The sequence below is a fragment of the Yamadazyma tenuis genome, chromosome 1 (genome assembly GCF_029203305.1).
Source record: "Yamadazyma tenuis chromosome 1, complete sequence".
NCBI lineage: Eukaryota > Fungi > Ascomycota > Pichiomycetes > Serinales > Debaryomycetaceae > Yamadazyma > Yamadazyma tenuis.
In genome coordinates, this window is record NC_089461.1 from 1,949,852 (window position 1) to 1,975,278 (window position 25,427).

The window sequence follows — 25,427 nt, forward strand, 5'->3', positions numbered from 1 at the left end:
CGCACTCTCAACATTTTCAAAACATTTACACCATCTGATCCATCACCAATGAGCTATTTCAACGGTGGGAACCCTCCCCAGACCACCGCCCCCCAGATGGGCACGTTCTCATACCCGGTCTACAACAATCAAGCAATGGCCCCGCTTGCCAACGCCGCCAGCTCCGCCGCCAGCTCCGCCGCCAGCTCCGACAAACTGCCCGCACCTCCCCAACCACCGTCACTATCTTCCCTAAAACACAGAACCCATTTACCCATACCCCAAGGTGTTTCCACTGCCAGTGCTTCGAGCCCCAGCACAACCAGTGCCGCCGAGACGGTGGTGGCAGCATCGGCCACTGCCAAGGCCTACCGCCGCAGAGACAGCGAATCCGACTCGTCCATGGAACCTCGTGCCAAGCGCGAGCGTAAGAACCGCCCCGGCCAGAAGTTTGGCGCCAAAAAAAAATCCTGGGTGTGGTCCTGGTTTGTTCAGGACTCTCAGGACCCCAACATCGCTGCCTGTGACGAGTGTGGTAAGGTGATTACCCGTTTAGCCAGTGATAAAGGCTCACCAAAAAAACTCAGTGAGCATTTGAAAACCCACAAGTTCACGCTCGAGACCATCAACCGCCACCGCGCTATCCCCATCGATGGCCACGGAATCACCTACGCACCCGACGGTACGCCCATGACGTACCAGCACTCGCACCCGCGGGCGCCAGCACTGGCGCACGGCGGCGACTTGAGAATGGACAGCACGTCTGCCACCTCCGCCTTGACCCTGTTCACCGACCTGTTTAAGGCCAAGCCCACGCCGCCCGAGCCCCTCCAATTATCATATAATTTGAACCAAAACAACCGGCGGTTTTTGTCGCCCGACTTTGATAATGCCCCCTACTCCACCGCCAAATTCCACAAGCACTTGTTGACATTTTTGATGCAAAATAAGCTTTCCATCAACGTGATTCGGTCGCATTCGTTCCAGCAGCTCATCTACGATTTGCGGTCGGACTCGGTGGGAGAGCTCGCGGAGCTCACTAATTTGTATAGCACCTTGTTGCAGGTGAGCCGATACGACGGGGCAAGCGACGCCGCCATGCCCCAGCTCGAGGCCAACGTGGTGAATACCATGGCCCAGTCGGTGGAGCAGAAGGGGAGGTTGCAGTAGTGTCTGCTGTGTATTATGTATAGTGTATATTAGATTTCATAATTTGGCTGCAAAACGCGTGCGGTGATTGTCCACCAAGTTCCAGGCATTTTTCACCTCCAAGTTTAATCCAAATTCCCGGTATGACTGGGTTGCCACCGCAAAGCACGCAAGCACCACCTCCACCGGCAAAATGAAACAGAGCTTGGGCAATTTTTCCGTGTGAAAATCGTTGGTATTCGGGTTGTGCACCTTTATCTGCGCGTTTGAGCAGATGAGCCCTACAAGCTTCTCGTCCTTAAAGAGCCCTCCACCGGACGAGCCGTTCCAGCATGAAGCCGACGTCACCACGAGCACCGGCGTCGTGTGCAGGTCGGTGTCTTGAAGCTTGAGATGTTGTTTGACCATGATACGGCCATAGCTCTCAATTGGCTGCAAATACTTGGGATTGAAAAATAATCCATACCCGGTGGTCTTCACCATGTCTCCAACGTCATATGCCCGGGTGTAGGTGGCCGGCACCTTCCCAGCAGACCGGAGCTTGAACTGGTTGGTCAACGAGAGTCGGATGAAACAGAGATCCAAGTCCTTGAATGTGGTGTTTATTTCGTCTTCTTCTCCCAAGTCCATCACCATTGAAGCGTCGAGGTGCACCAATATTGTGGCTGCTTTGTTCTGAACAAAAGGCTTGATAACGTGGAAATTAGTCACCAAGTACTCGGAATTGAGCACCACACAAGATCCCCAGCTCTGTTTGTATGCGAGCGAAACCAACACCGGCAACACCGAATCTCTTGCTGGCGACGCCAGAACCATCGGCGACGTTGACACCAACTTGTTGATCACCGGCTTTGTGATGAGATGGTTATTGGGATGGTGCCGAGCAACAATGGCCCATATCACTTTCCAGCTGAGAATGAACATCAAATCGCCGTCTCCATTGAACTTGCGTAAATTGGTCATCACAAGCCCCAACGACTCTGCCACCCCGTCATGTTTCGTTAGCACCATCGCCCCCACCATGTTGTCGATGTACTTGACGTCGGTCAAGTACCCGAAGTTAGAAATAAAGTTGATATTGCCCGATGCTCGGTAGTTCGAGAACAACAAGGGATTGGAGAAGCTGAACGGGAACGAAACGATGTCGATAGGCTCATACTGACGTGTGTCGGCGAAGGTAATGGTATTGCTGGCACTTCCTACCGATTCTTGCGTGGTTAGGTTCAAAATCCCAAAGTCTTTCAAAGAGCTGGAAACCTGGCCCAACGGAAGGAGACTAAACCCGTTATTCTTGAAGTACGAAAGGAATTCCTCGACTCCGTCTTCTTCCGTGATGGGCAAGTTGAAGTCGACCCGGGCATCCACCCACGTGACCTCTTTCGCCTTGTGGTCGATGAGGTCGGTTGTGGTGATGTAGGGGTCGCAGCGACTGAGGAGCCGGTGCGGAAGCACATTTACCGTCAAATTGTACTGGAGAAGCGTCTGACCCGCGTCAACTAGCGCCAAGTGGACTCCCGAGTTGGCGTGAGCGTCGGACGGGCTGGTGCGGTCCACAAAACGGATGGAAATGGCACTGGCAATCCATTTCATGGTTTCTACAGACAAATGCCAAAATCATGCGCGCGCAGATGTAACGGAATTGGCCTGTCATTGGGTCAGACCCTAATAGTCTCTCAAATCCAACGAAGATTCCTGGGAATAAGCGTTCCCTTGTTTGGTGTACATGTACCAACACCTACTTGGCTCCCAGGACCTACTACGAAGCCCTCATCGTATTATGCGCCGGTCCGTGTCCCTACCACGAATTCACATTTTTTCTCACGCACAGAACAAACGCGAAAAATGCGCAAACAATCAAAACAATACACCTAAGCGTAATGAGTGATGGTATGACCAGCTTCGAGTTGCAACAAGAGGTCGACAAGATCTTGAGCCGGGCGCACGCGATTGCCGACCTGACAGACGAGTCGGCGGTTGACTCGGTTGTCGAGGCCAAGTTGTCCCCTGATATCAATAACTCCCAAAACGAAAACGACCCCCACCCCCAACCCAAACAGATACCCACCACCAAAAAACCAATTCGGTTCAAGGTACGGAAGGTCAGTGGCGACGATAAGGAGAGAGAGGTGACTACGGCCGATAACAAGACGAAGCACATGAAGTCTGTGCAGTTGCAGTATGATCAGTGTGTCAATCGAATAGAAAAAATCAAAAAGGAGGTGAATTTTTTGAAGACGTTATTGCCTCCGTACAACGTGGAAATCGACTACCACACGCGGACGAAGATCGAACGGGCCATCGAGAAGCTCAATATGAAGAGCGACGAGTTGGCCAAAAAGAAGTACGGGTTGGGAATTAATTTGAGCCGGCTCTGGAGAGAGTTTGATGATAGCCAGATTTGGATCCGGTCCGTCAGTAACTAGTGAGGCCCCACTATAATGAGCTTAGAAATGTATATTACAATGAACGTAGCAAGATATATCAAATACTGTACAATCAATTGTGTAGGTCCGACACAAGCGGCTGCACCGTTGTCACCTTGTTAATGGGAGACTTGATTGGAGGAAGCATCAACTCTCGTTCCTTTTCTCTTTCGGGGTTGGGCAATAGCACCGACTTGAAACTACCATTGCTTATGCTCGCAGCCACGCTCGAAAGCTGGGGTAGACCTCCAGCATTCATATCGGGAGATCGCGAGTCAAATGGTTTATAGCCTCCAATTGGATGACCCATCTGGTAGTTAAGAGCTGGGTACATCTGCGTCCCCGTCAAGCCCGACCCGTTGGATAACGTCGAAGTGGTGGAGAGGTTTGTCTTTAAAGTGGTATAGTTGGAGTCATTATCCACCAAGTTGGAACTGATGAAATTGTTGAGAAAACTGTTCAAGTTGGCGTTGAAGTCGACCAAGTAGTCTTTGTGGTCAATGAAGTTAAGCCAGTCGTGGTAGACTCCGTCCAACCGTTTCAAAATATCCATGAACCAGTCAGCTCGATTTATTTGAAAGCCTTGCTCGTTACCATTCAAAAGGTACAACACACACTGGATTATGTAGTTATTTACCAACGCCTCATTCTTCTGAAGGTTCACCAAGATCTTAAACATCGTCAAGTACCACTCGATGATCAAGAGGTTCAAGTTTCGCTTATCAAAGTCTGACAGCTGGTGCACGTTCAAAATGCCAAACTTACCGTTGAGAAAACTGGCGTTGAAGATGATGGGGAAGCCAATGATACCGAGGTTGTTGTTGATCTCATTGACCGAGGTGTTGAAGAACGGTAACAATCCGTTGGAAAACTTGAAGAGATCAGTCTTGAGGTTATTGAGAATGAACAAGTTAAAATTGAAGTTGTAGTTGTAGTTATGATTGTAGTTGAACTCCTTCAAGGCCACGCTCAAGAGATTGAACTCATACTTGTGCAGTGGCTGAAAAATGTAGTGGTTGAGCAAGTCGTTGAATTTAATGGGGCAGTTGATGATCAACTTCTTCTTGAAGATCTCAAAAATCTTGTTGTTCAGGCTCAAGTCGATGACGGACTTGTTGATCAAGATGATCGAGTTGTGCAAGCTGTTTTTCAGGTCATAGATCAACAACTTGTTGAAGTGGATCAAGTGGTTGAGTTCGTTGATGAGGGTACAGGTGATGATTTCTTTGACGAAGCTCGACTCAATCAACCGAATGGTACGTGACAAGTCGAGCATCACCTGGGATAACGTCTGGTTCTTCATCACCACCTGGTCCAAAAACACATTGTAGAATTTGGGTGGGTAGCTATTAACAAAGTAGTTGGAGAGCAACACGTAGATGGACCAGAACGAATTCATGTGGGTTTTTAACACCACTACCCGGTCCTTCTCCTGAAGCAAGTTGGTCAAGATAATCAGAGCAATGTCGTTGAGGTAATTGAACAACAAGTCTGAGTTCAAATTCATGTTGGCAAAATGACCGGCATCTTGTTTGGGGGCATCGAGGTTATATTCAAGAAACACATAGTTCAAGAGAAACAAGTTGTTTAAAATCTCCATCTGGTTGGAGGCATTATTGTTGTTATCCTTCATGGGAATCAGCTTCAAGGTCAAGAGGTTCCATCCTTTGTTGAAAAGCTCCATCGACAGTCCCATATTGTTCTTAACGTTAAACCCCACCGCGAGCACCGTGTACACCAGAACCACCTTGAAATTGTTGGTGTCCAGCAAGTTTGAGTTGAGGTGGTGCAACAACTTTTTGAGCATCTCTTCAAGAACCGGGAACCTGTCGGTGTTGGCCAACTCAATGTACCCGATCAAAAAAATCTCATTGAGCTCGGTCTCGGTGTATTTGGTGATGTCAACGTCAAACTGGGTGAGCATCTGATAAAGGCGTTTGGATATGGAAAGCAAGCTGACCAAGTCATTATTTTCATCCTTGGTGCCGCTGGTGGCGCTGGTGACGCTGGCAACACCAATACTCGCGACAGAGTTGGAACGAGGCCTGGCAGACCCGTCAAACTCGCCCGCCACCACCGTTTGAATCGTCAAATGGGACGGATTGGGCTGAGAGTTGGAGGGACTAAGGCTCGAGTCATCGTTCGAGCTCGACGACCTCCCGTCGTCTACGGGTTTCTTGTCCACTGGTTTGGGGAAGTTGGCGGATGATAAGTTGATACTGTGCACGGTTCGACAGTGCCTTTGAAGCAAATCTCTGCGGACAAAGGCAGAAGTGCAGTGCATGCAGTGGAAGGGTTTTTCGTTGGTATGGCTTCTCTCATGGCGCTGTTTGTGTTCCAGACGAGTAAAAGCTCTGGCACAAAAGGCACAAACATACTTCTTCTGAACCGCCATTTGAAAAAAAGTGGATGGGAGTGATGGCACGAACAAGAGCAGAAAATAGCAATACAAATACGGACCTATAAAGTTCCGCTGATCTCAACAATTGCAATAATCTGTCGTGAAAGGAAGAAAGAAGAAGAGTGATTAGGGGGAAATAAAAAAGGTAAATTTGACGTTATTATATAAGTTTGTAAAAACCAGGCATTTTTGCGGCCCCGCATTGATTTCCCCACCAAACCTGTGAACAAAAGGCTGGGGAACCTGTCCGCGACTGGTTGGGGCGGTGTGCGTGGGTGCAAGGTTCGCGGGACGCTGGTGGTGGATGGAGCCATCTGGCGGTGCGCGGTGAGGGACTCCGCAAGCCCCCACCTACTTTTACAGGTTTGGCGTGGTTGCAATTTCTGCCGGGACGAAGAGCTAACGAGCAAACAAGTGAGCATCTAGGACTATCAGATCCATCCATACTATTAGATCCCCCAAGAGCATCAGACCAGAACCCTTCAGTTGATCACCACCACACCTCCCTGTCTTGTCTCACGTGCAACTCTCCTGCCCCACTAGGCCTCCTCGGCCACCCCCACTCCACCAGCTATACTTGTCAGTTGCCAAACCCTGGTTCTAACCCAAAAACCCAAACCCTCCTATGACGTGGTCGACGCAAAAAAATTCCCTGAAACAAAAGGTTCTATACACCCTGGGAGGGGACCCCTCATTGCGCTCTTATCCCGATTTGCCAGGTCCGGTGGGGCTCGCGGTGTTGTGCGACCATTGGCTCAACTTGCGCGCGCCTCAATCAGAGCTCTCACCTCATCGCATTTTTCACCTAATGGCATCACACTTGTTCAGGGTGGATAGTGGTGACACCCTCTTGAACGAGAGACTGAATCCAGATTCAACCTTCGAGGCCCATGAAGATGATACCGAGTCACTCGCCACCTTCAACTCGCTAGAGACTTTGACTAACACCCTCTTCGACTCGCCCATCCCCATCTCCAATTACCTGCTCAAAATCCTTCCTATCGTGTCGTCATTTCTCTCTAATGACGTCCAGGTGTTCCGCAGCGAGGCCGATGCCCAGAATCATGCCGACGACGCCAAGTCAGCCTTCCCGCTCTTGTCGACGTCGCTGTCGATATTGAACTATTTCAAGCTCAATTCTCCTCTCTTGGTGATCAACTCTCACACCAGTGCCACCGACAAGCATGAGTTCTGCCGCGTGTACTTCCGGTTCTTGCACAAGAACTTGACGTGCTACGTGTTGATTTTCAACTTTAATGGATGCAAAAAAGTGTGCTTGTTGCTCAACAACGAGTTGCGCCCCTACGTTGACTGCGTGTGGCATACCACCAAACTTCGGATCCTTGGGCCTTCCGGCGCCACCTCCACCTTCGGTAACGGCTTTATCAAAGCGTTTGTGGTTGACAAGCCGTACAATACCCTCACGGACCAAGTACAAGTACTGTGGACGTCGGAGCCGAGCAGTGCCAAAGATATCAAAATCGATATAGACCACCAAAATCCCCTAATTTCACTGCTTTTGGCCCACAACAAGCAGGCGGTGGGTCAGAACTTGACGGGCACACGGCCAGTACTCCGGACCCCGGTGGCGATGTTCATGGATGGCAACAAACGACTTAAGAAAGGTGCAGCTGCCAGTCATCTTCGGATTTTCGATCCCAGCGACAAGAACCATGGCATCACCGACAATGGCATGGTGTTGGCAGCCATTCTCTTGACGCTCCGGGAGCTGGAGGTGCGGAAGAACAAGGGCACCAACAAACCCACCTTTACTCGGTAGTTTATAGATAATGTATGATGATAATGAAGTGTGGGAGTGTGGCGCTAATATTAAAGTTGGTTCCGTGGTGTGTGCATGTGGGGGTTTGGGTCGGTGGTATGCGTATGGGTGTCTGGGTCGTAGCTCGGCTAAGTCCGTGCTCAGCTATCTGTCACGGTGACTAATTACCCCATTATCTGCCATTGTCTACCACTCGGATCCCTTGTGGCTAATCCCATGTTTAAATCCACATCGCGCGATCGCGAAATCTCAATCCTCAAACATGGTCTCGTTTCGACAACAAATGAAAGGATTCCCCGTGTACCAGATCCTCGTGATCTGCCTCATGCGATTCCTGGAACCACTCTCATTCACGTCCTTATTCCCCTACGTCTATTTCATGATCCGAGACTTTGGCATCGCTGCCGACGAAACTGACATCTCCAAGTACGCCGGGTATTTGTCATCTTCATTTGCCTTTACACAATTCATCTTCACCATTCAATGGGGCCGGCTCAGCGATCGCATTGGCCGCAAGTATGTGCTTCTCATCGGGCTTTTCGGTACGTCTCTTTCGATGTTGACGTTTGGGTTTGCTCCCAATTACTGGGTAGCGCTTCTGGCCAGAACCGTCATGGGGGCTGTCAACGGTAACATCGCGGTGTTGCGGACCGCCATTGGCGAGTTGGTGACCGAGCGGAAGCACCAGGCGGTCGCGTTCTCCACGTTGCCGTTGCTCTGGAACCTTGGGTCGGTGGTGGGTCCGCTCATCGGGGGTCTGAGCTTCTTTACACGGCCCAAACCCAACGGTGAGGCTGCTGCCATGGCAGCGGTGGTGCTGGCGCTGGGATTTGCCGAGTGGCACGACCAGTTTCTCGACCGCCACCCATACGCGTTGTCCAACGTGGTGGTAGCGGTGTTTTTGTGGTTCGGAATGGTGATTGGGTTTCTCTTCTTTGAGGAAACTCATCCACAGGTCAAGAAACAGCGGGATGTGGGCTTGGACTTGGGTGATGCCGTCTTGCGCTGGTGCGGGCTCACCCCCAAAGTACGGCCCTGGAATAAACCCGAAAAATCCCTGACCATCGAAGTCGGAGTTGACTCCGAGGCTCTCGTGGGGTCCAGCGAATCGATTGGACTCTTGGAAGACATTGACTCGGACGCCGACATGGATCCCGTCCAGGCACCGCCACAACAGCTCTACTCGGCCATCGACGACGAGCTGGAAGATGATATCTCCATTGAGTCCGTCGCCATGGTGGGCCCACTCTCCCGTCGTATGTCCAATGCCATCGTCAAACGGTACTCGTCCAAGTCGACCATCACCCCACAACTTCTGCGCACCTTCTCGCGGCTCTCAGGCATTGCTGTCGATAGCGACAACGACTATGACGACGCTCCGCTCTCTGAAGCGTTGACGCCCCGGGTGGTGCTGCTTATTCTCGCCAGCTTCCTCCTCGCGTTCCACTCCATTGTCTATGGGGAGTTCTTGCCGGTGTTCTTGGCTAGTTCCGTGCGTGTGGATCGGTTGCAGTTCCCGTTCCGTATCACCGGTGGATTTGGCTTTGATAGCGACTTTATTGGAACCCTTTTCTCCACCACCGGCATGTGTGGAGTGGTGGTGGTGATAGTGGTGTTCCCGTGGTTGGACCGTACGTTTAAGTCTATCCATACGTATCGGGCCACTCAACTCGTGTTCCCGGTGTTGTACTGCATGTTGCCATTGTACATCTTTACCTTGCATCAATATAACCCCAAATTCGGACCTAACTTCACCAAAGTGGCCTTTTACTGCAACGCCGTGGCGTACCAGGCAATTAATGCCACTGCCTTCCCTCAGTTAGTACTCTTGGTGCATAGAGCTTCACCGCCCCGTCACAGAGCCTTTATCAATGGTGCTGCTCTCAGCATGAACTCACTTGCGCGGTTCATCGCTCCGATGACATGGGGAATTTTGATGTCGTACCTCGACCGCAAGGAGCTCGGTGGGTTTACCTGGTGGATCCTCGCCATGATGGCCGGGGTGGCCATGATCCAATCGTTTTTTTTGAAGGAATATGATGAAGACTTGAAGGACCCAAGTGATTAGAGGTGGTCGTGCGCGGGTCCGCACTGACGCATTTCTCCGCCAATGAGAACTCCGCCAAACCCACCAGCGACTCTGACTCTGCCAATAATTCCGATACTCTTTCTAGTGGTAGAAATTCATCCCACAAAGTCTTCTACACGGCTATAGCACTTTAGGTATATTATATATTAGATTCCCATAATACAAAAACAAAATTCCCATATTTTATAAAACAAAACACAACGTATTAGATAATTAGTAGCACTTTAAAAAATTGAATTGAAACCAAAAAAGATTCTAAACACTGCTGTAAATCATTAGTTGCAAGTCTTGGAGCTGAGACAAATTAATCATTAGAAAGGAGGTATAACGGCCACGGGGCTTACAAGTTCACTTAAGGACACAAACAGACAGAAACTCAATTGGATAAATGTTTTTTTGGTAATAAATTGACAATCTTGCAACACACAAACAACATTCAGGGTGAGAATAATTCAATGAGTCGAACGCAGATGGTTTTTGGTAGCGGATTCCAGTTATCGCAGGGGGCCAATTTTGGGTAATTAGCTCTTCCAACAACAGAAACTTTAAAAACACTCACTTAAGGCACACCAAAACCACACCACTTCACACTCATTGCTCCATCACCAACCCACACAAACATCTTGTACGCTAGAAGAAGCCAACTTAAAAACCAATAATAATTCAACAAAAAACACAGTCCAATTCAATTTCCACCCACTTGGGTAAACCTCTCGCAACCTTAACAATAACTCAACTCACAGTACTCAAATAACAATGATTAGAACAACAATGTCTAAATGCTTTCCCTGACTGGAAAACACTTAGAATCTTTGGTTGGATTTTTTGGCCTTCAATTTGTTTACTGTGATAGTACCAACAACAGCACAAAAGGCCAAGAAGACCAAGACGAAAACCAAGATAACACCAGGAGGTAACATATTATTAGCTTAGTTAAAAAGTGTTAGTTTTAAAAGAAAACTGAAAGGAAAATTCAAAAAAAAAATTTGCTGGTGGACAATCTAATTTGTATTTATACCAAACCATTTTCGGACCGATATCAACGTAGGAAAATCCAGCGGCGCACGCATGAAAAAAAATATCGCAGGTGCCGTCCGCTTCGTCCGGGTATTGGTGTGCCCTGGCGGTAGCTTCGTGCGAGATTACCGCCGATGGCCATATAAATAGTTGCGGAATGCTCGGAGTATCTTTATACAATAAACCAAAACCTGTCAAAGTTATGGGTCGGAAATACTTTGTTTTCGCTATGTTTACTTTAAGGTTTACTCGGTCAGCAACAAAATAGATCGTTTTGCAGGGTTCAAGGAGGTGATTTTTTCACCCCACTTTGGAACAGTTGGTAGGTGTGGATGTTTATCGAAATGCGCATACCTGTTAATGAAACACGGCTGGTTGAATACAGTGTATGGACAATTGTATGAATGAGGTATTTGTCAAAAACCAACGAAATTTGCTAGCTGCATATCCTCATTCGGTCGTATGCCCATTTAAAGAAGCTAGGCTTTTCCCGCATTCAGCACATCTACCCGGATTTCAGAGCTTGACCCCGGCCCTGCCGCACCCGCCCCTGGGGAAAGTTTTTTGCTTAATATTTCAAAACTCGCCAGGCCACACCCAAAGATCTTTCAATGGGAGACAAGGGTTTAAGTGGTTCTCTAATGGTAGGGCTACCACTTAGTATGCTGCTAGTATTCCCGAGTGCATCCAGTACCCTCGGTATATGCGGATATTCACCACCATTACCGATTACTCGTCACCCTCGGTCGGTCCGGGTGTCCAACCGCTTTATAACCGATAGTGGTCGTGGAACTGCACCGGCTCATCTCGCTATTCTTATCGTACATTCATCTCTAAATACAGATTCTTTAAAACACTTTGAAGCTGTGTCGGTAGTTTACAAAATTTACACTACAATGACGATACAAGCATCATCAATTGTCTAATGGCAGCACAAAACAAACAAAAGAAAGGCCCTTCTCTCAATTTCAATAATGAGGAATGTTGGGCCTTGCTCCAAAAACGTTATCCGATCCGATAGGAACTAGAGTAATGAGCTACGTCTTCGTCGCTGTACCGGTATCAACTTCACCAGGTCCTGAAATAACTTCGTGGTTCGTCGGCCCAGCGTACTACCCCCGGGATCGTGAGTATTTGCTGCACCTTCAGGTAGTTTCAGGTAACCTAGGAATGTTGATGTGCTCGCCAGTTGAGACTGTCGTAGCTTGGCGGTAGGTGCTGACTGTGTCAACTCCATACCGGCCAGCCGTGATAGTTGAAAGCCCGCTGACGTATCGTTCATCTCTGATTTTGGATATGACTGTTGTTCAAAGGTATCATTGTGCTGCTCGTTCAAAGGATTCATCAATGGCTTATTCGTGGACGTATTTAAAACCTTATTCAATGGCTCATTCGTGGACTTGTTTAAAACCTTATTCAATGGCTTATTCATGGGCTTATTCATGAACGTGTTTAAAACCTTATTGAATGGCTTATACGTGGGCTTATTCAATGGCTTATTCAAGAACTTATTCAATGGCTTGTTAGGTAATTTGGTGTTTTCCAGGTTGCTCAATGGTTTCTTAGTCCCCTCCAGTTTCTTTTGTTTCTTGATCTTGGCTCCAATAATTTCCTCAAGGTCCTTGCTACCATCGCTGACAATATCATATTCTTCCATCTTTGTTATCCGTTTAGGTGGTTCAAAGTAGTTATAGTGGCTTTGTCTCTGCAACTTACCAAACTCAAAAAGATTCCGTCGCCAGTCTTCTTTTGAAGTGGCCACCTCCATTTGTAGCTTAATGGCTAGCATCTCGTTGTCGAGTCCTCCTTCCAATTTCTCTAAGATCTTGGGATTACTCTTAAACTGGAGGTTCACGTCGTTTTTGCGGATGGCATCATTGGAGTTGGAAAGCTTCAATACTTCACTGGTTTCAAGCTTCTCCAACAACTTGTATATATCCAAAGACTCTCCACTTGGAATCGCGTTTGGCTGTGACGGAGTAATACAGTCCAAAGTGACCTCCTTCCTCAAAACCTTGTCGATGTCAACTTCAGAGAAAAACGCAACCGACTGGGGAAGTTCATTGAATCCAAGCCGTTCCACAAACATGGCTCTGGTCCATAAGTTGCTGATTTGCAACAATAATGCCAGCTTATACTTGTCTTCCTCCTTCACCAAGTACCTGACCTCATCATGAACAGTTATCATCAACCGAGCATCAAGCTTGTACTTGTTAATCAAGTACTCCATCGACACAATCAAGAGATGTAAATAGTCGACACCCGAACTCTGGATTGCCCAGTTCACTCGGGAAGTTAAGAAATTGTTCTTGTTCAAGTTTTTGGCAGTTAAGGCATCAGTGATGGAGGATCCTAACACTGGAGTTCTGGGATCATCGAACTGAGCGATCGATTCCAAAGCATTAAACATCACACTTTCGGTTCCTCCGTGGTAGAGTTTCCGCTTTAAAAGCTTAGAGTTCCCAATATTACCCTTCGTCTCTGAATACAACTTCTTGGCCATGGCTTCTGCTTCTTTGTCGCTCAACTTGTTGTTGCACTGTTTCAACAAAGTGGTTGCAAACTTCACCCCAGCCCCATAGATTCTCCCGTAGTTGAAGATCTTGGCATCACCTCTGCTGATACCTAGGATTTCTGCTGTCTTGGAGTGTAAGTCGGTGCCATGGTTCTTGTCTCCTTCCAATGTCATCCACGATAATGCAGTACTCCCGTGGACCTTGAATGCAGAATCCCCGATCAAAGCAGCTATCCACAACTCTTCTGAATCCACATCTGCTCCCACAATCACGTATCCTTCTGGAGCTTCAACGAGAGACTTCAATTCGGATCCTATTCTATTCTTCTTGGCGTTAGAAGCAGTTAACCATGTGTTTTCAGTGGCTCTTCTGGTGATGGTCCCCATGGTAACCAATTTGGGCAAGATAATCCCCATATCAGGGTGGTTCTTTGACTCTTTTTTGGTATTGAAGAAGATATTTTTGCTCTGGAATGGGTCGGAGTAGACTACAAACTGCTCCAAGATTCTTCTTCTATTACCCATCCAGTACGACGCGGTGGAGTTCAAATCAAGAATTTCTTGCGCATAAGTGTACTCGGATGTCAATGTTCCATCTTGGAAGTATTGGGAATACGATTTGGACATGATTGCCGTACATCTTTTGCTGTTTCCATCAGGATGTGGGATCTTGAACAATTCGTACCAAGTATTATCAGTGGGCTGAAGTTCTTCTTCATAAATCTCCAAGTCTTCTTCCGTCAACTTGGCTCTGATATAGTTTTTGGCCTCGATTCGCCTAACTTCTTCCTCATTATACCGAACCTTGAAACACCATCCATTGCTGTCGGTCCAAAAAATGCTGTGACCTTCCCACTTCAACTTCAATAATAAAGGGGTGATTCTGGTACGCACAGAGATATTCATCTCTCTCTGTCCTGCTTTCGAGTCTGCTGGAGACTTGAAGAGCTCTCTATACCATTCGGGGTAGCCCGTAAGATAGGCCTGCTTTGCATACGGCTCCCCATTCTTCTTCAACCTGGGCTGTTTGATGGTCCAGTCCAACTGTCCAATCCATGGGTCATTTTTGATATCGGGTCTCAGACCTTCGTCTCCAGTATCAATGAACCTCACCAACTCATTTACTCTGTCCTTGAGAATATTGGTCACAGAGTCTCTGTTCTCTTGGTACACATGTTCTGCACTCTCGAGGTAGTTATCCCATTTCTTGGTGGTGGGCAACATCAACGAACCAAGAGGCTTCAAAGCTGCAAACGACACCGGGTGAGGAGCCTTCTCCTTAAATATCGGGAAGAGCTTCTTGGTGACCTCAAAGGTCGCATTCACATCATTAGAGCAATAATCCATTAAATTATCGAAATCTTCAATGATTTCCATCGGCTCTAACGTCGAGAACACGTCCCGTGCTTGCTTGTCGAGTTTGAAACCACAGTGGAAGTTGGCGACACTTGCCAATGAGTTGGGTGAACCTTTCGAAAGCCATGGGTTATCTTCGAGATCTTGGGTGAACTCGGTGATATAGTCGATATACGGGAGTTCTCCCGTTCCGTCGGCTTCGTTGAGATCTTCAAGGTCTTCTGCTTCGTTGATTTTAGTGGCAGACTTGTTGTGCTTCTGCCAAAGGGTTCGCTGGTTGGAACATAAGCCAGATACGGCGATATGGAGTGACATGCTATCCAAAAAAAACGCTTTGGACTGGTGGATGTTATACTCCTCGAGAATCCGGGCTCTATCGTACGAGACATTGTGCCCCACTATGAGCTTTTCCTCCTTGAGAGTGTTCATGGGTATGAGATGTTCCCAGTCGTCGTGGGTCTGGTCTTTGGCAAAGTTGGTGAGGAACGGCGAAACCCACCCGTACCACGCCTTGGGCGTCACCGCCGTGGCTATCACTGCGTATGGCGACCGTTTGTACATCACTTCCACGTCGAAAACTATCTCAGGCTCCAACGGGTATTTCACATGTTCTGGTTCTTTATTCTCCTCGTACCGGTACCAGCCAGGCTTGAAGACCCACTTGGAGGGCTTCGGCGGTAGCGTGGACCCTTCCTTGAAAAACTCATTACACATCCCCAAGTATGGCTCGCTGCTCTTCAACCCGATCTTGAAAAAGTGCTCATCGAGAGTATTGTTTCCCACCAAGTTTGGAAAATTCTCGATGTTGATAGGATCGTAGAGCTGTGTTTTCTTCCCAAAAAGCCCGTGGTGCTTAAGGTGGTTTTTGGCGATACTAACAAGTGCTTGGTTATTAGGTTTTAGGTAGGTTTTGGGAGGATTTTTGGGAAATACCTTTTTGTGGAGTCCTTCTGATAAGTACTGGATTCCGAGTTGGTTGACTCGTGGCTGCTCGCACCGCTTTGCGCTGGCACCCAACCTCCTGGTGGTGTGGAGACGCCCTAGTCTCTGCGTTTGTGACGGTAGCATTTGTGGCAGTAGCGTTCGGATCATCTTGATGCAAAAAGCTGGATCAAACAATTAGGCGAAAGCAGGATAAAATAAGGGTGCAAAGGCAATTCCAGAAGCTCTAGGTTGGAACTTGCCAGATTTAGTAAAGTAATCAATTGATGACACCAAAGAATAGTGTTTGGAATTCGGATCAATCTGGTAAGTCAAAGGTTTGTCACCATCAGCAAGAAACATCGCGCCTTCGTGCCCAAGGGCGAAAATACCCATTCCTAAATCGGGCAAAATCAAAATAACCGTTTATTCAACCCAACACAGTTTGTGAGAGCTAAACAAACAACATCGTACATAAACAACCTTTCCCAGGTTCCCGAGAATTGCGGTTCTTTTTTTTTAACCAAAACACATCCCAAGCCATTTTAAACAAAAAGCGAGAAATCAACAACCTCAGAATGGTAGATTTAAGTTCGTATAAAAAAGCCGAATTATTGTCTGTGGCCCACAAGGTCAACGTGGCTGCCAACAGCAAGGACACTAAGAAGACGTTGATCGAGAAAATCGAGGCCTACATCAGCGAGGCTGGTACCACCGGTGAGGAATTGGTGGAAGCAGGCTTGGAAGCAACCGATGATGATAGTGAAGATGATGCGTCAACTTTAATTGATCCACAACCTAAGGAAACCGAAGAAGACGACGAGGAGTACAAGGGCCCTCCTATCGACGTGCTCAAGTACTTTGACCCGATCATCAAGTGTGCTGAGGAAAAATACCAAAAGGTGTTGGAGTTCACTGACAAGGTTGGTATCACTACTTTGGAATACAATGATGAATTAAGAGAAAACTTGTCAGGTACCATCACATTGAATTACATCGAGTTGATCTTCGAGTTCACCTACTTTATCTACACGTTTGTGCCTTTGGTGGCGATCAAGGATAATGCTAGTATCCACCCATACCTCAAGAACTTGATTCCTTTCTTGTCGGACATCACTTTGAAGATCCCAGACTTAACCTACTTGTTCAACTTCAAGGTCTTGTCGATTGCTTTGAACTGGGGGGCCTACGCGGTGTTATTGCCATTGTTGTTGTCGTTCTACTTCAACTTTTCCAGAAGAACCATTTTGGTTGACGAAGATACCAGTGTATTGTTGAGAATCTACAAGTATGATCCTTTTATCTTTGCCTTGTCGAAGGTGTTGATATTCTTCTTCATTACCTATAACACCGGTTCGTTGTCGGTCTGGAGTTCCTACTCTTCTTTATTTAAGGCCTTGCAAACCCACTTTTTGATTCAACTCGGGTTCTACAAGGAATACACCTTGTTATTGGGTAACTTCCCATTGGTTTTGGGAATTGCCAATGTTGTCATTGGTCTCTATGCTCAATTTGAAGACTTCTAGTCTTTGTGTACTGTCTATCTTTGTTTTATTATGTTTATTACTGTAACATTAGCTATGTTTTCAATAAATATCTCCGTGATTAATATTACATTGCTAATTATGCTATTCACTACAAGTAGACCGTATACAAGCTGTTATACCTGGTACTGCTACTTCCACTTAGACTTGATGCCCATTACCTCGAAATCTTCGTTCATCTGATCCTGGTTCACCGGTTGAGGTCCTACAAAGTGCTTCAGGATCTTGGCTAAAAGGAACGTTTCCGAGTTGAGATTCTCCTCATCCACCTCGAGGTTACTTCTTCTTCCACGTCTCTTGGGGGTATCAGGCACACTTGTAGTAGAATTGTTGAAAGACGACGCATAGGTGGAATCGGATCCACTCTCATATAAGGCACTCCTAAAAATCTGATGCTTGACATTCATGTTCATCTTCACGTCGTTCTTCTGTTTGTTTAAGTTGGTGGTAATCAAGTCAAACTCTTTGGATGACACCAATGGCATGAAATCGGTGACATCGCTGAACTTGTCCATACTGTCGGAGAAAGTGTTTGTATGGAGATTTTCAATCATCTGCACCACCCTGGCTTCATCCTCGGCAGTCCCTCGGTTATCAGCCATGGCCAACTTTAGTTTCAAAATCTCCTTCAACTCAGGTCCATAGTTCCTCTCACTTATATCACTGTACAACTTGGAGCTTTCCTTATTAGTCAAGTCGGTCAACTCATTCCACATTTTACGGCTCTCAAGGAGCTTTTGAAACTGCTTTTTCTGGAACTCAAAGAAGTTCATCAACTTGAGCAACTTGTTCAAGGTTGTTCCCTGGAACTTTCGGTATATCTTATCGGAATCTTGGTAAAAACTGGTCAATTGTCGTAACACCTCGTAGTTGAACTCAAACTTCAACTTCACCAACTCCGAGTCCCGGTCCTCGGCCATTCGATCCTTCATCTTAGCCAACTGCTCATCGACCAAGTGCTGGTTCTCATTATCGGTAAGGTACACGGTTGAGGCTCTCAAGCCTCTGAGTTTGGTTATTAACTGCTTCTTCCTGGTCTTGAGTAGATGATGTTTATGCAATTCCTGGCGACTCTCAATGTCTGTAAGCGACATCAAGAGGCTCTCACGCTTCTTATTCAAGTCGCTTTTATGATAGCTGGTATACTTCTCAAGTCGTTTCGCCTCAGGATGTCGACTGAGTACCCGTTCCTTATAGTTGAGCAAACTCGAGTACTCCTTGTCTACTGGCTTGTTCTTGACATTACTAAGGTTTGCCTGAATCGAAGCAGATAAGTGCTGAGATGCACTGGGTTCAAATGGATCGTAAAGCCCTCGGTACATTTTGTCGTACTGGTCTGTAACATTGATTTGGTCATAGTACGAGCTGTTTTCTTCCTCAGCCGCCCGGTCGTAGGCGTCTGACTGACTCTTCCGCTTTTTATCGATGTCGTATTCTTGGATCGAAAACCCTTCCTTGTCTGCTTGATACTTGAAATCAGTCAAAGTACCAGCAGCACTTGCGACCACCATGTCTGTACGGGGCAAAATGGTGGAAGCATCCAAAAAGTCGGTAAACACATCGTGCGGCGTCAATGTCGCCTTACTGGCGTCCAACGGATATGGCATGAAGTTTCGGGGTGGGAACGGTAAAGGTGCTAATTCAACTGGCTCCAACAATGGGGATTTCTGGTCTGTAAACAGCTTCCGTTTCCTGAGAAAGAACGCATTGTCGTCAATGTACGGGTCCGGCTTGATCACTGGCGGTGGCGGAAATATAAAAGGTATCATGATTCCTTCCCCGTGAGACTCCAATTCCACCGGCACCGCAGGGGCAAGTGGAGGAGGAAACAAACTTATCATCTTGTCGATGGCTGGCGCATACCTGGCGACATTTTCCGGGTCTATGTCCGTGAAGAAGTCACTGGGCTGGTACGGGGGGAATATTATAGGTAATCCGTTTTTGGGGATGTTATGCAACTGGCGGCTGTGAAATCGGGGAATCTGGGTGCCAGCAGCCATAGAATTCCCAAGGCCAGGAGACCGCATGTGGGTGGACATTTGCGATAGTTCCATCAACCTCTGGCGCTTCAGGGGGTTTTCAAGGAGGTTTTTTGCAAATGTATCGTCAGCAGCAGGAAGTGGTCGTTTCAAGTCCATTATCACTCGAGGGGTGCAACACAAAAAAACGGGAACAAAGGGGTGAATTCACTGGATTTAGCCCAGACGTGGGAGTAGACTCTGTTCTCGGCGATATAAGGGGGTTGAGGTCACAAACAGCGCTTTTTTTGTTTGTGCTGGAGCAGCTGCTAATGTTCAGTAAAGATGAAGTGTTTGCAAAAAAGAGCGAGAAAAGGTTTTCGGCGATTTTATCTGACGGTCGCAACTGCCCAGACACCCACATCAGATAAAAATGGGGGTGGAGATGGAAAGGATGCTTTTTGGATGTATGCGGAGATCAATATTGACAGAAAAGCTACCATGGATGATTTTGGTGGTTTTTCGTAGATTTTTGAGGCTTTCTTTATAAAACTATGGGCTCGTCACCCTTTCGTAGAATTTACATTTTCCAGAGATTAGGAGAGAAATAAATAAAAATAGCGTAAATACCCGTATTTAACTCCAAAATACCCGAAAAAACAACCATCACCATCTCCCCACTCATCTCTCCAATACCACGCTATTTATACACCGGTTATCTTTTCTCCTATTCGACTTCTACCGGGTGGACGTTTTTTTGCAACAATTGGGGGGTGCGCCGGCGCACGACCAACATAACAATTATACCATTTTCAGGAAAATGTTAAATCCCCCAAACCCCTTGTCACCACCTCCGGCACCATCCCGCACCAACCCTGGCCGAATTTACCGCCAGGTAGCCAAAACAATATATACGTACATTTCGCCGTTCGTGCCTGTCGCTTCGTGCCTGGCAAAAAGGGGCCCAGGCCATGCACGCAGGGCCAGTGCGCAACGACTCAAAGTCTGACCCATACACCCACATGGTCTGTAGTACTGGCTGCTGGCACCAGCTGGTACCGGTACACCTCACCATCGGTGAACATCACCAGTAAATACCACCAGTAAACACCACCAGTACATACCACTGCGTTTTTGGTAAATCGTCTCTGTCAATTCACGCCTATTATTACCGTGCGCTTTGGCTTGCTCGCTCGCTCAGAGTCAGAAAAAATCTAAAAACATTTAGACACACATTACATAAATCTTTTCAGTGTTTACTGACCATCAGTCTTCAACTTGTTTAAAGACCTTCAATCCATTCAAGAACAGCACGTCATTTGGTATCCACGCCCAAGCGCCTTGCAATTGTCCTTGTTTTCTTCGCGTTCCACTGGTTCTTGCAAACCCCCCAGATTCCATATCAACAAAGTTAGGGCTTTCACCAAAGCAACCAACCCCGTCGCGTGATTCCAAGCTTAAGGCGGTCCAGTTCATTCGTTCATCTGTGTTGGCACGTTCTGGGTATTTGATTGATTGCCAATTACTGTACTGCCCAAAATGCCTCCTAAAAACTCCAGAAAGTTGGCGTTTAAACCTAAAGATCTCGTGTTGGCTAAAATGCACGGGTTCCCTGCATGGCCCTCGTTCGTGATGCCAACGGGAATGATACCTGAATCGATATTTGAGGTGAAAAAAAAGACCACCGAGTTCTGTGTCATTTTTATCCCTGACGGGGATTTCTACTGGTTCCCCGAGAAGAACTTGGAATATTTGACCCCAGACAAGTTAGACACCCGGATAAGCAAGATCCCCAAGAATTATAAGAAGCCCAAGTCCAAGGGCAAATCCAGCACCATTAATGACGCCTTTTTGGCCACGAAAGGTTTAGAGTTTGAGACCTTTATGAGACAACTAAAACAAAGGGATAGCGGTGAAGTCCCCTACGATGCGCCTGACTCAGAGGATCACCCGGTGATGAGTAAGAATGAAGAAGACGAAGAGGATTTGTATCTCAGCAAAGATTTCAAGGAGCCCGAAGACGAAGATGAAGATGAATACGAATTGTATACCAATGAGGTCAAGGTCAAGCATCAAGAAGAAGTAGACGAAGAGGAAGAAGACGAACAGCCACAGCCACCACAAAAGACCAATGGCAGGAGAAGTGCCAGGCTGAGAACCAGAATGGGAAATGGCAACAATAACCATAATGGAAACGGCCATGACAATGGAAATGGCCATGACGATGGCTACGGCGAGTCTGTGAATAGCCTGACAGACGATTCGACAGGCGAACTCAGCACCAACGGCATTGAAAAACAGAGTGATGACGAGGTGATAGCCAGAAAGCGCACAGCCAATGGCAGCAGCAACAACAACTCCAACAACAAGATGAAGCGGTTCAAGACCGAGTCACCGGGCCCGGTAGGTAGTCATCACAAGGTGTTAACAGAAGAAGAAAAACTCCAGCAGTTGTGGTTATGCCGAATCAAGTTGCAAAAAGCGTTGATTCAGCGAGATAAAGACGAAGCTCCTCCTAATGCCGATGAGTTATCGACTTCTCGACTCATTTTGAGAAGACTAGTTGACTTTGAGATTACCCTCCAGCTTCTCAAGACCACCAAGATCCATAAGGTGCTCAAGTGTATCATAAAAGACAAGGACTTGGAATATCCAGAGAGCTTTAAGCTTCATGATAAGTGTCAGGAACTACTCAACAAATGGGCCAAGCTAATCGAAGAAATAAAGTTGGAGAAAACTGCCAACTTCTTAAGCCGGCAGAGAACTTCCAATGGTAGTGAAGACAGAAAGATAGACGACAGTGAAATCTCTGATATCAAGGATCGTAGCGTCAAGTCTCCCAATGAACTCAAGTTTGCATCTGTCGAGAGCTGAAGATGAACTTTCATTGAACCTCCTTCACTTCCATTTTCCATACACTATATAATTGTATTATAATTGAACCTAATATCAGGCAGGGTAACTCGGCCAGAGCGCGCAGTCATTCTGAGATTTACTCGCAGCCCCCGCCCTGTCATGTGCTGTCGTTTACGCGGCCCAGTTTTTTTTCGCTCTCCAAAACTCATCTGGACGAATTTTTTTTTGAGTTTTTTATTTCTACCAAATAATCAACTATCAATATGTCTGACGAAGTATGTTTTTGACCTGATTACGTTCAAACGTTGGGGGATCTGAGCTCGACACACCTCACATTATGAACCCCACCTATAGATCCAACCCTCTCGCCTCACAGCCTTCTGTCCTTTCAAATCAGCTCCTCAAGCCCATTGCTTTTCACACGGCTGTCATTGGTTCAGTACCATCACAACCCCCAAAATTGTCCCATCATCCATCTCGCAACGTCCCTGAACACCACCACCACCTCCATGGACCCTTACTAACGCCCTCTAGCAATTCGCTACTGCTTCTGCTGATGCTGCCCAGACTTTCCCAATGCAATGTTCTTCCTTGAGAAAGAACGGTCACGTTGTTATCAAGAGTAGACCATGTAAGATTGTCGACATGTCCACCTCCAAGACAGGAAAGCACGGACACGCCAAGGTCCACTTGGTTGCCATCGATATCTTCACCGGTAAGAAGTTGGAAGATTTGTCTCCATCTACCCACAACATGGAAGTTCCTAACGTCACCAGAGAAGAATTCCAGTTGATCGACATCGATGACGGGTTCTTGTCGTTGATGTCGCCAGATGGTTCCTTGAAGGATGATGTCAAGGTTCCAGAAGGTGAAATTGGAAGCAAGCTTCAAGAAGAATTCGATGAAGGTAAGGACTTGCTCGTCACCATTTTGATGGCCATGGGTGAAGAAGCCGCCATTTCCTACAAGGAAGCACCAAAGGCTTAAGTATAAATTCAATCCATTTCAGGAATTGTCATTATAAGTTTCTTGATTTTAAATATATGGATATCAATATTTAATTTGGCTACTGTAGAAGAAAACACTTTTGTGGATCTGTCATTATGAGTTTGTTGATTTTAAATATATCGATATCAATACTTAATTTGGCTACTGTAGAACATGAATCATACCAGGGCTTGTACTTGGTCTTAATTACCATCTGTCGCATCACCCTAGTTTTTCTCTTATCGGTTGTAATGAGATCGCAGTCGCAAAATCCACCTGAAAAAACCATTTCTGCCCCTGGCATTTGTCACCTGATACATATTCCTCCCATCTCCAGCCTTTGTTTCAACACTGGGAACCCCAAAGAAACCGTCTCATCTCCCTAAACACAATACGAGTGTAAGATCGTCCCGACTTCCACTCAGCCTTTTTCTGTAATCAGTCATCATAACTGGACCCCGCGTGGATCCGCTTAGCCTTGGGAACCCAAGCAAAAAAAAACAATATTCATTACCTAGTCAGGATCGATCCAAACATCTCCTGTTGAACCAAAGTCTCCTTGCATTGTTTCCTATTCATCATGGACTCCTGGCTTGAATTTCTGGCCGAAAAATCCCAATGGATGGCCTCCAGAACCAAACGAGACGAACCGTCGGCATCAGAGCTGCAATCTCCCACGCCTACCGGGTCGTCGTCATCATTTGTCGGTAACACCCCGTCCACAATTCTCTTCTTTCTCGCGTTGGCAGTGGGTGTGTTCATCGCCTCACTCTTTGTGTTTTTCACCGTCCGATACTTCATCAGGTCCAAGTACGGACTTCACGTGTACCCAATGGCACAACGAAGCTTCGCATTACCGACATCTTCGTCGCACCACTTGTCGGCGATGCACCACACGGCGGTCGAGCTTCAAGAACAGTTGGACTATGTTCGGGCCCATCACTTTTCTCGCAGTGACTTCTTCGACCAGAGACTCAACTACCGCCGAAGACGCAACCGCAGACGTAGAAACCGGTATAGCAAGATGAAGAAGCTTACGGAGGCTCAAGTTGAGACGTTGTTCCCCAAGAAAACCTACTATGACTGGCTCAACGGTGGTCAGGAGCGAGATCAGGAAAACCGCGATGGCGTACTACAAGAAGGAACCGACACCTCCACCACCGACACCGCCATCGCCACCCCTAAAATCGAAGAGTCCACCACCAACGAGAGCCACGAAAGCATTGAAATGACCGAAATCAACACCCAGGCGGTGGGAACCAGTAGCTCTGCTGAAGAAGATAATACTAACATGCCTCACTATACTTCTGGTTCCTGTGCCATTTGCTTGGAAATGATCGAAAGTCACGATATTGTCAGAGGGTTGCTCTGTGGGCATGTTTTCCACGCTGACTGTTTAGACCCGTGGTTGACCAAGAGGTGGGCCTGTTGTCCCATGTGTAAACGTGATTACTACTATAAGAATGGGTTAAGCTACAATGAACAGACGGAGAATGCAGACCTGACCCACGACAATAACAACACCACGTCGAGAGGCGATGAAGAGGCTGCGGAACACGAGACCGCTGAACACGAGACCGCTGAACACGAGACCGCTGAACACGAGACCGCTGAACACGAGACCGCTGAACACGAGACCGCTGAAAACAACGATGCCCCTGATACCCACGAAGAATCAGATACTGACTCGATCGACATCGAGGTGTTCAGAAACGATCCTACCCTTCGTGCCATGTTACAAGAGCTTATTCCTATCGATGAGAGAGTCAGGATGATCTTGAGCGACGACTCCTTGACTCATCTCAACTTGGAAGAAGCTGGAAATGAGTATGCCCAGAGAACTTACGGTGGATTCTTCAAAATGGTGTTTTGGAGAATCATGGGTATTTCCAAGCAGGACTTGTTTCACTACGGAGTGATAACGACGTACCATACATACAGAGTCCACGAGGAACGCCGGCTTACTTCGGAAGCCGGGGTTGCTACCGGTCAGATTCCAGGTGAGGAACCCGATGCGGACCATGATCAAACAATGGCTGCAACTAGCACAAACACATCCCAAGACCACCCACACGAACCCCAAAGCAGCCCCAACACGGATTTGGCGTCAGGATCCCACCAGAGTATACATACGGCCAGGACTCATGTTCTGCGGCAGGACTCCGAAGTGGATATTTCAAGTCTTACCATTTCTGATGAGGTGCGACGCCAAGTTAATGACAATAGGGTGTAAACTCTGAACTTTTGTTCTTCAATTCGAACGGGTGGGTGCCACCAGGCGTAAGTATGTTACTACGGTAACTCAACCACACAACTGACCCAATACCATATCGGTCCATATTATTACCAATATATGATGTCTATGTCTTAGCTCACTCGCGTTGTAATGAGATCTCTGGAAAAAAAATTTTCGCATTAACATTTATTAAGCTACCACCTAATTGAACACAAT

General features: G+C 47.1%; 12 protein-coding genes across 12 annotated transcripts; 8 read left to right on the top strand and 4 right to left on the bottom strand. All coding sequences in view use genetic code 12, as the record gives it.

The window, feature by feature from the left end:
- Nucleotides 1-48: 48 nt before the first annotated feature.
- On the top strand, nucleotides 49-1,149 carry PSN45_000940 (uncharacterized protein; the record flags this gene model as incomplete). Its single annotated transcript, XM_066157558.1, has 1 exon — nucleotides 49-1,149. One exon carries the CDS (start codon nucleotides 49-51, stop codon nucleotides 1,147-1,149), a length of 1,101 nt encoding a protein of 366 aa, XP_066013655.1.
- A 36-nt stretch (nucleotides 1,150-1,185) lies between these two features.
- PSN45_000941 (uncharacterized protein) lies at nucleotides 1,186-2,718 on the bottom strand (the record flags this gene model as incomplete). Its single annotated transcript, XM_006688325.1, has 1 exon — nucleotides 1,186-2,718. The coding sequence occupies one exon, from the start codon at nucleotides 2,716-2,718 to the stop codon at nucleotides 1,186-1,188; it is 1,533 nt and encodes a 510-aa protein (XP_006688388.1).
- Nucleotides 2,719-3,005: 287 nt separating this feature from the next.
- PSN45_000942 (uncharacterized protein) lies at nucleotides 3,006-3,551 on the top strand (the record flags this gene model as incomplete). Its single annotated transcript, XM_006688928.1, has 1 exon — nucleotides 3,006-3,551. One exon carries the CDS (start codon nucleotides 3,006-3,008, stop codon nucleotides 3,549-3,551), a length of 546 nt encoding a protein of 181 aa, XP_006688991.1.
- Nucleotides 3,552-3,624: 73 nt separating this feature from the next.
- Nucleotides 3,625-5,835, bottom strand: PSN45_000943 (uncharacterized protein; the record flags this gene model as incomplete). The annotated part of the gene is made up of 1 exon (XM_006688327.2): nucleotides 3,625-5,835. The coding sequence occupies one exon, from the start codon at nucleotides 5,833-5,835 to the stop codon at nucleotides 3,625-3,627; it is 2,211 nt and encodes a 736-aa protein (XP_006688390.2).
- Nucleotides 5,836-6,760: 925 nt separating this feature from the next.
- Nucleotides 6,761-7,732, top strand: PSN45_000944 (uncharacterized protein; the record flags this gene model as incomplete). The annotated part of the gene is made up of 1 exon (XM_006688328.2): nucleotides 6,761-7,732. The coding sequence occupies one exon, from the start codon at nucleotides 6,761-6,763 to the stop codon at nucleotides 7,730-7,732; it is 972 nt and encodes a 323-aa protein (XP_006688391.1).
- Nucleotides 7,733-7,994: 262 nt separating this feature from the next.
- PSN45_000945 (uncharacterized protein) lies at nucleotides 7,995-9,800 on the top strand (the record flags this gene model as incomplete). Its single annotated transcript, XM_006688329.2, has 1 exon — nucleotides 7,995-9,800. The coding sequence occupies one exon, from the start codon at nucleotides 7,995-7,997 to the stop codon at nucleotides 9,798-9,800; it is 1,806 nt and encodes a 601-aa protein (XP_006688392.1).
- Nucleotides 9,801-11,983: 2,183 nt separating this feature from the next.
- On the bottom strand, nucleotides 11,984-15,777 carry MIP1 (DNA-directed DNA polymerase gamma mip1; the record flags this gene model as incomplete). The annotated part of the gene is made up of 2 exons (XM_066157559.1): nucleotides 11,984-12,002; nucleotides 12,110-15,777. The coding sequence occupies 2 exons, from the start codon at nucleotides 15,775-15,777 to the stop codon at nucleotides 11,984-11,986; spliced, it is 3,687 nt and encodes a 1,228-aa protein (XP_066013656.1).
- Nucleotides 15,778-16,208: 431 nt separating this feature from the next.
- On the top strand, nucleotides 16,209-17,156 carry PSN45_000947 (uncharacterized protein; the record flags this gene model as incomplete). Its single annotated transcript, XM_006688929.2, has 1 exon — nucleotides 16,209-17,156. The coding sequence occupies one exon, from the start codon at nucleotides 16,209-16,211 to the stop codon at nucleotides 17,154-17,156; it is 948 nt and encodes a 315-aa protein (XP_006688992.1).
- A 149-nt stretch (nucleotides 17,157-17,305) lies between these two features.
- PSN45_000948 (uncharacterized protein) lies at nucleotides 17,306-19,201 on the bottom strand (the record flags this gene model as incomplete). The annotated part of the gene is made up of 1 exon (XM_006688333.2): nucleotides 17,306-19,201. The coding sequence occupies one exon, from the start codon at nucleotides 19,199-19,201 to the stop codon at nucleotides 17,306-17,308; it is 1,896 nt and encodes a 631-aa protein (XP_006688396.2).
- Nucleotides 19,202-20,671: 1,470 nt separating this feature from the next.
- PSN45_000949 (uncharacterized protein) lies at nucleotides 20,672-22,006 on the top strand (the record flags this gene model as incomplete). Its single annotated transcript, XM_006688334.2, has 1 exon — nucleotides 20,672-22,006. One exon carries the CDS (start codon nucleotides 20,672-20,674, stop codon nucleotides 22,004-22,006), a length of 1,335 nt encoding a protein of 444 aa, XP_006688397.1.
- A 245-nt stretch (nucleotides 22,007-22,251) lies between these two features.
- On the top strand, nucleotides 22,252-22,975 carry ANB1 (translation initiation factor eIF5A; the record flags this gene model as incomplete). Its single annotated transcript, XM_006688337.2, has 2 exons — nucleotides 22,252-22,263; nucleotides 22,523-22,975. The coding sequence occupies 2 exons, from the start codon at nucleotides 22,252-22,254 to the stop codon at nucleotides 22,973-22,975; spliced, it is 465 nt and encodes a 154-aa protein (XP_006688400.1).
- A 580-nt stretch (nucleotides 22,976-23,555) lies between these two features.
- PSN45_000951 (uncharacterized protein) lies at nucleotides 23,556-25,208 on the top strand (the record flags this gene model as incomplete). The annotated part of the gene is made up of 1 exon (XM_006688338.2): nucleotides 23,556-25,208. One exon carries the CDS (start codon nucleotides 23,556-23,558, stop codon nucleotides 25,206-25,208), a length of 1,653 nt encoding a protein of 550 aa, XP_006688401.1.
- Between the last annotated feature and the right edge of the window lie 219 nt (nucleotides 25,209-25,427).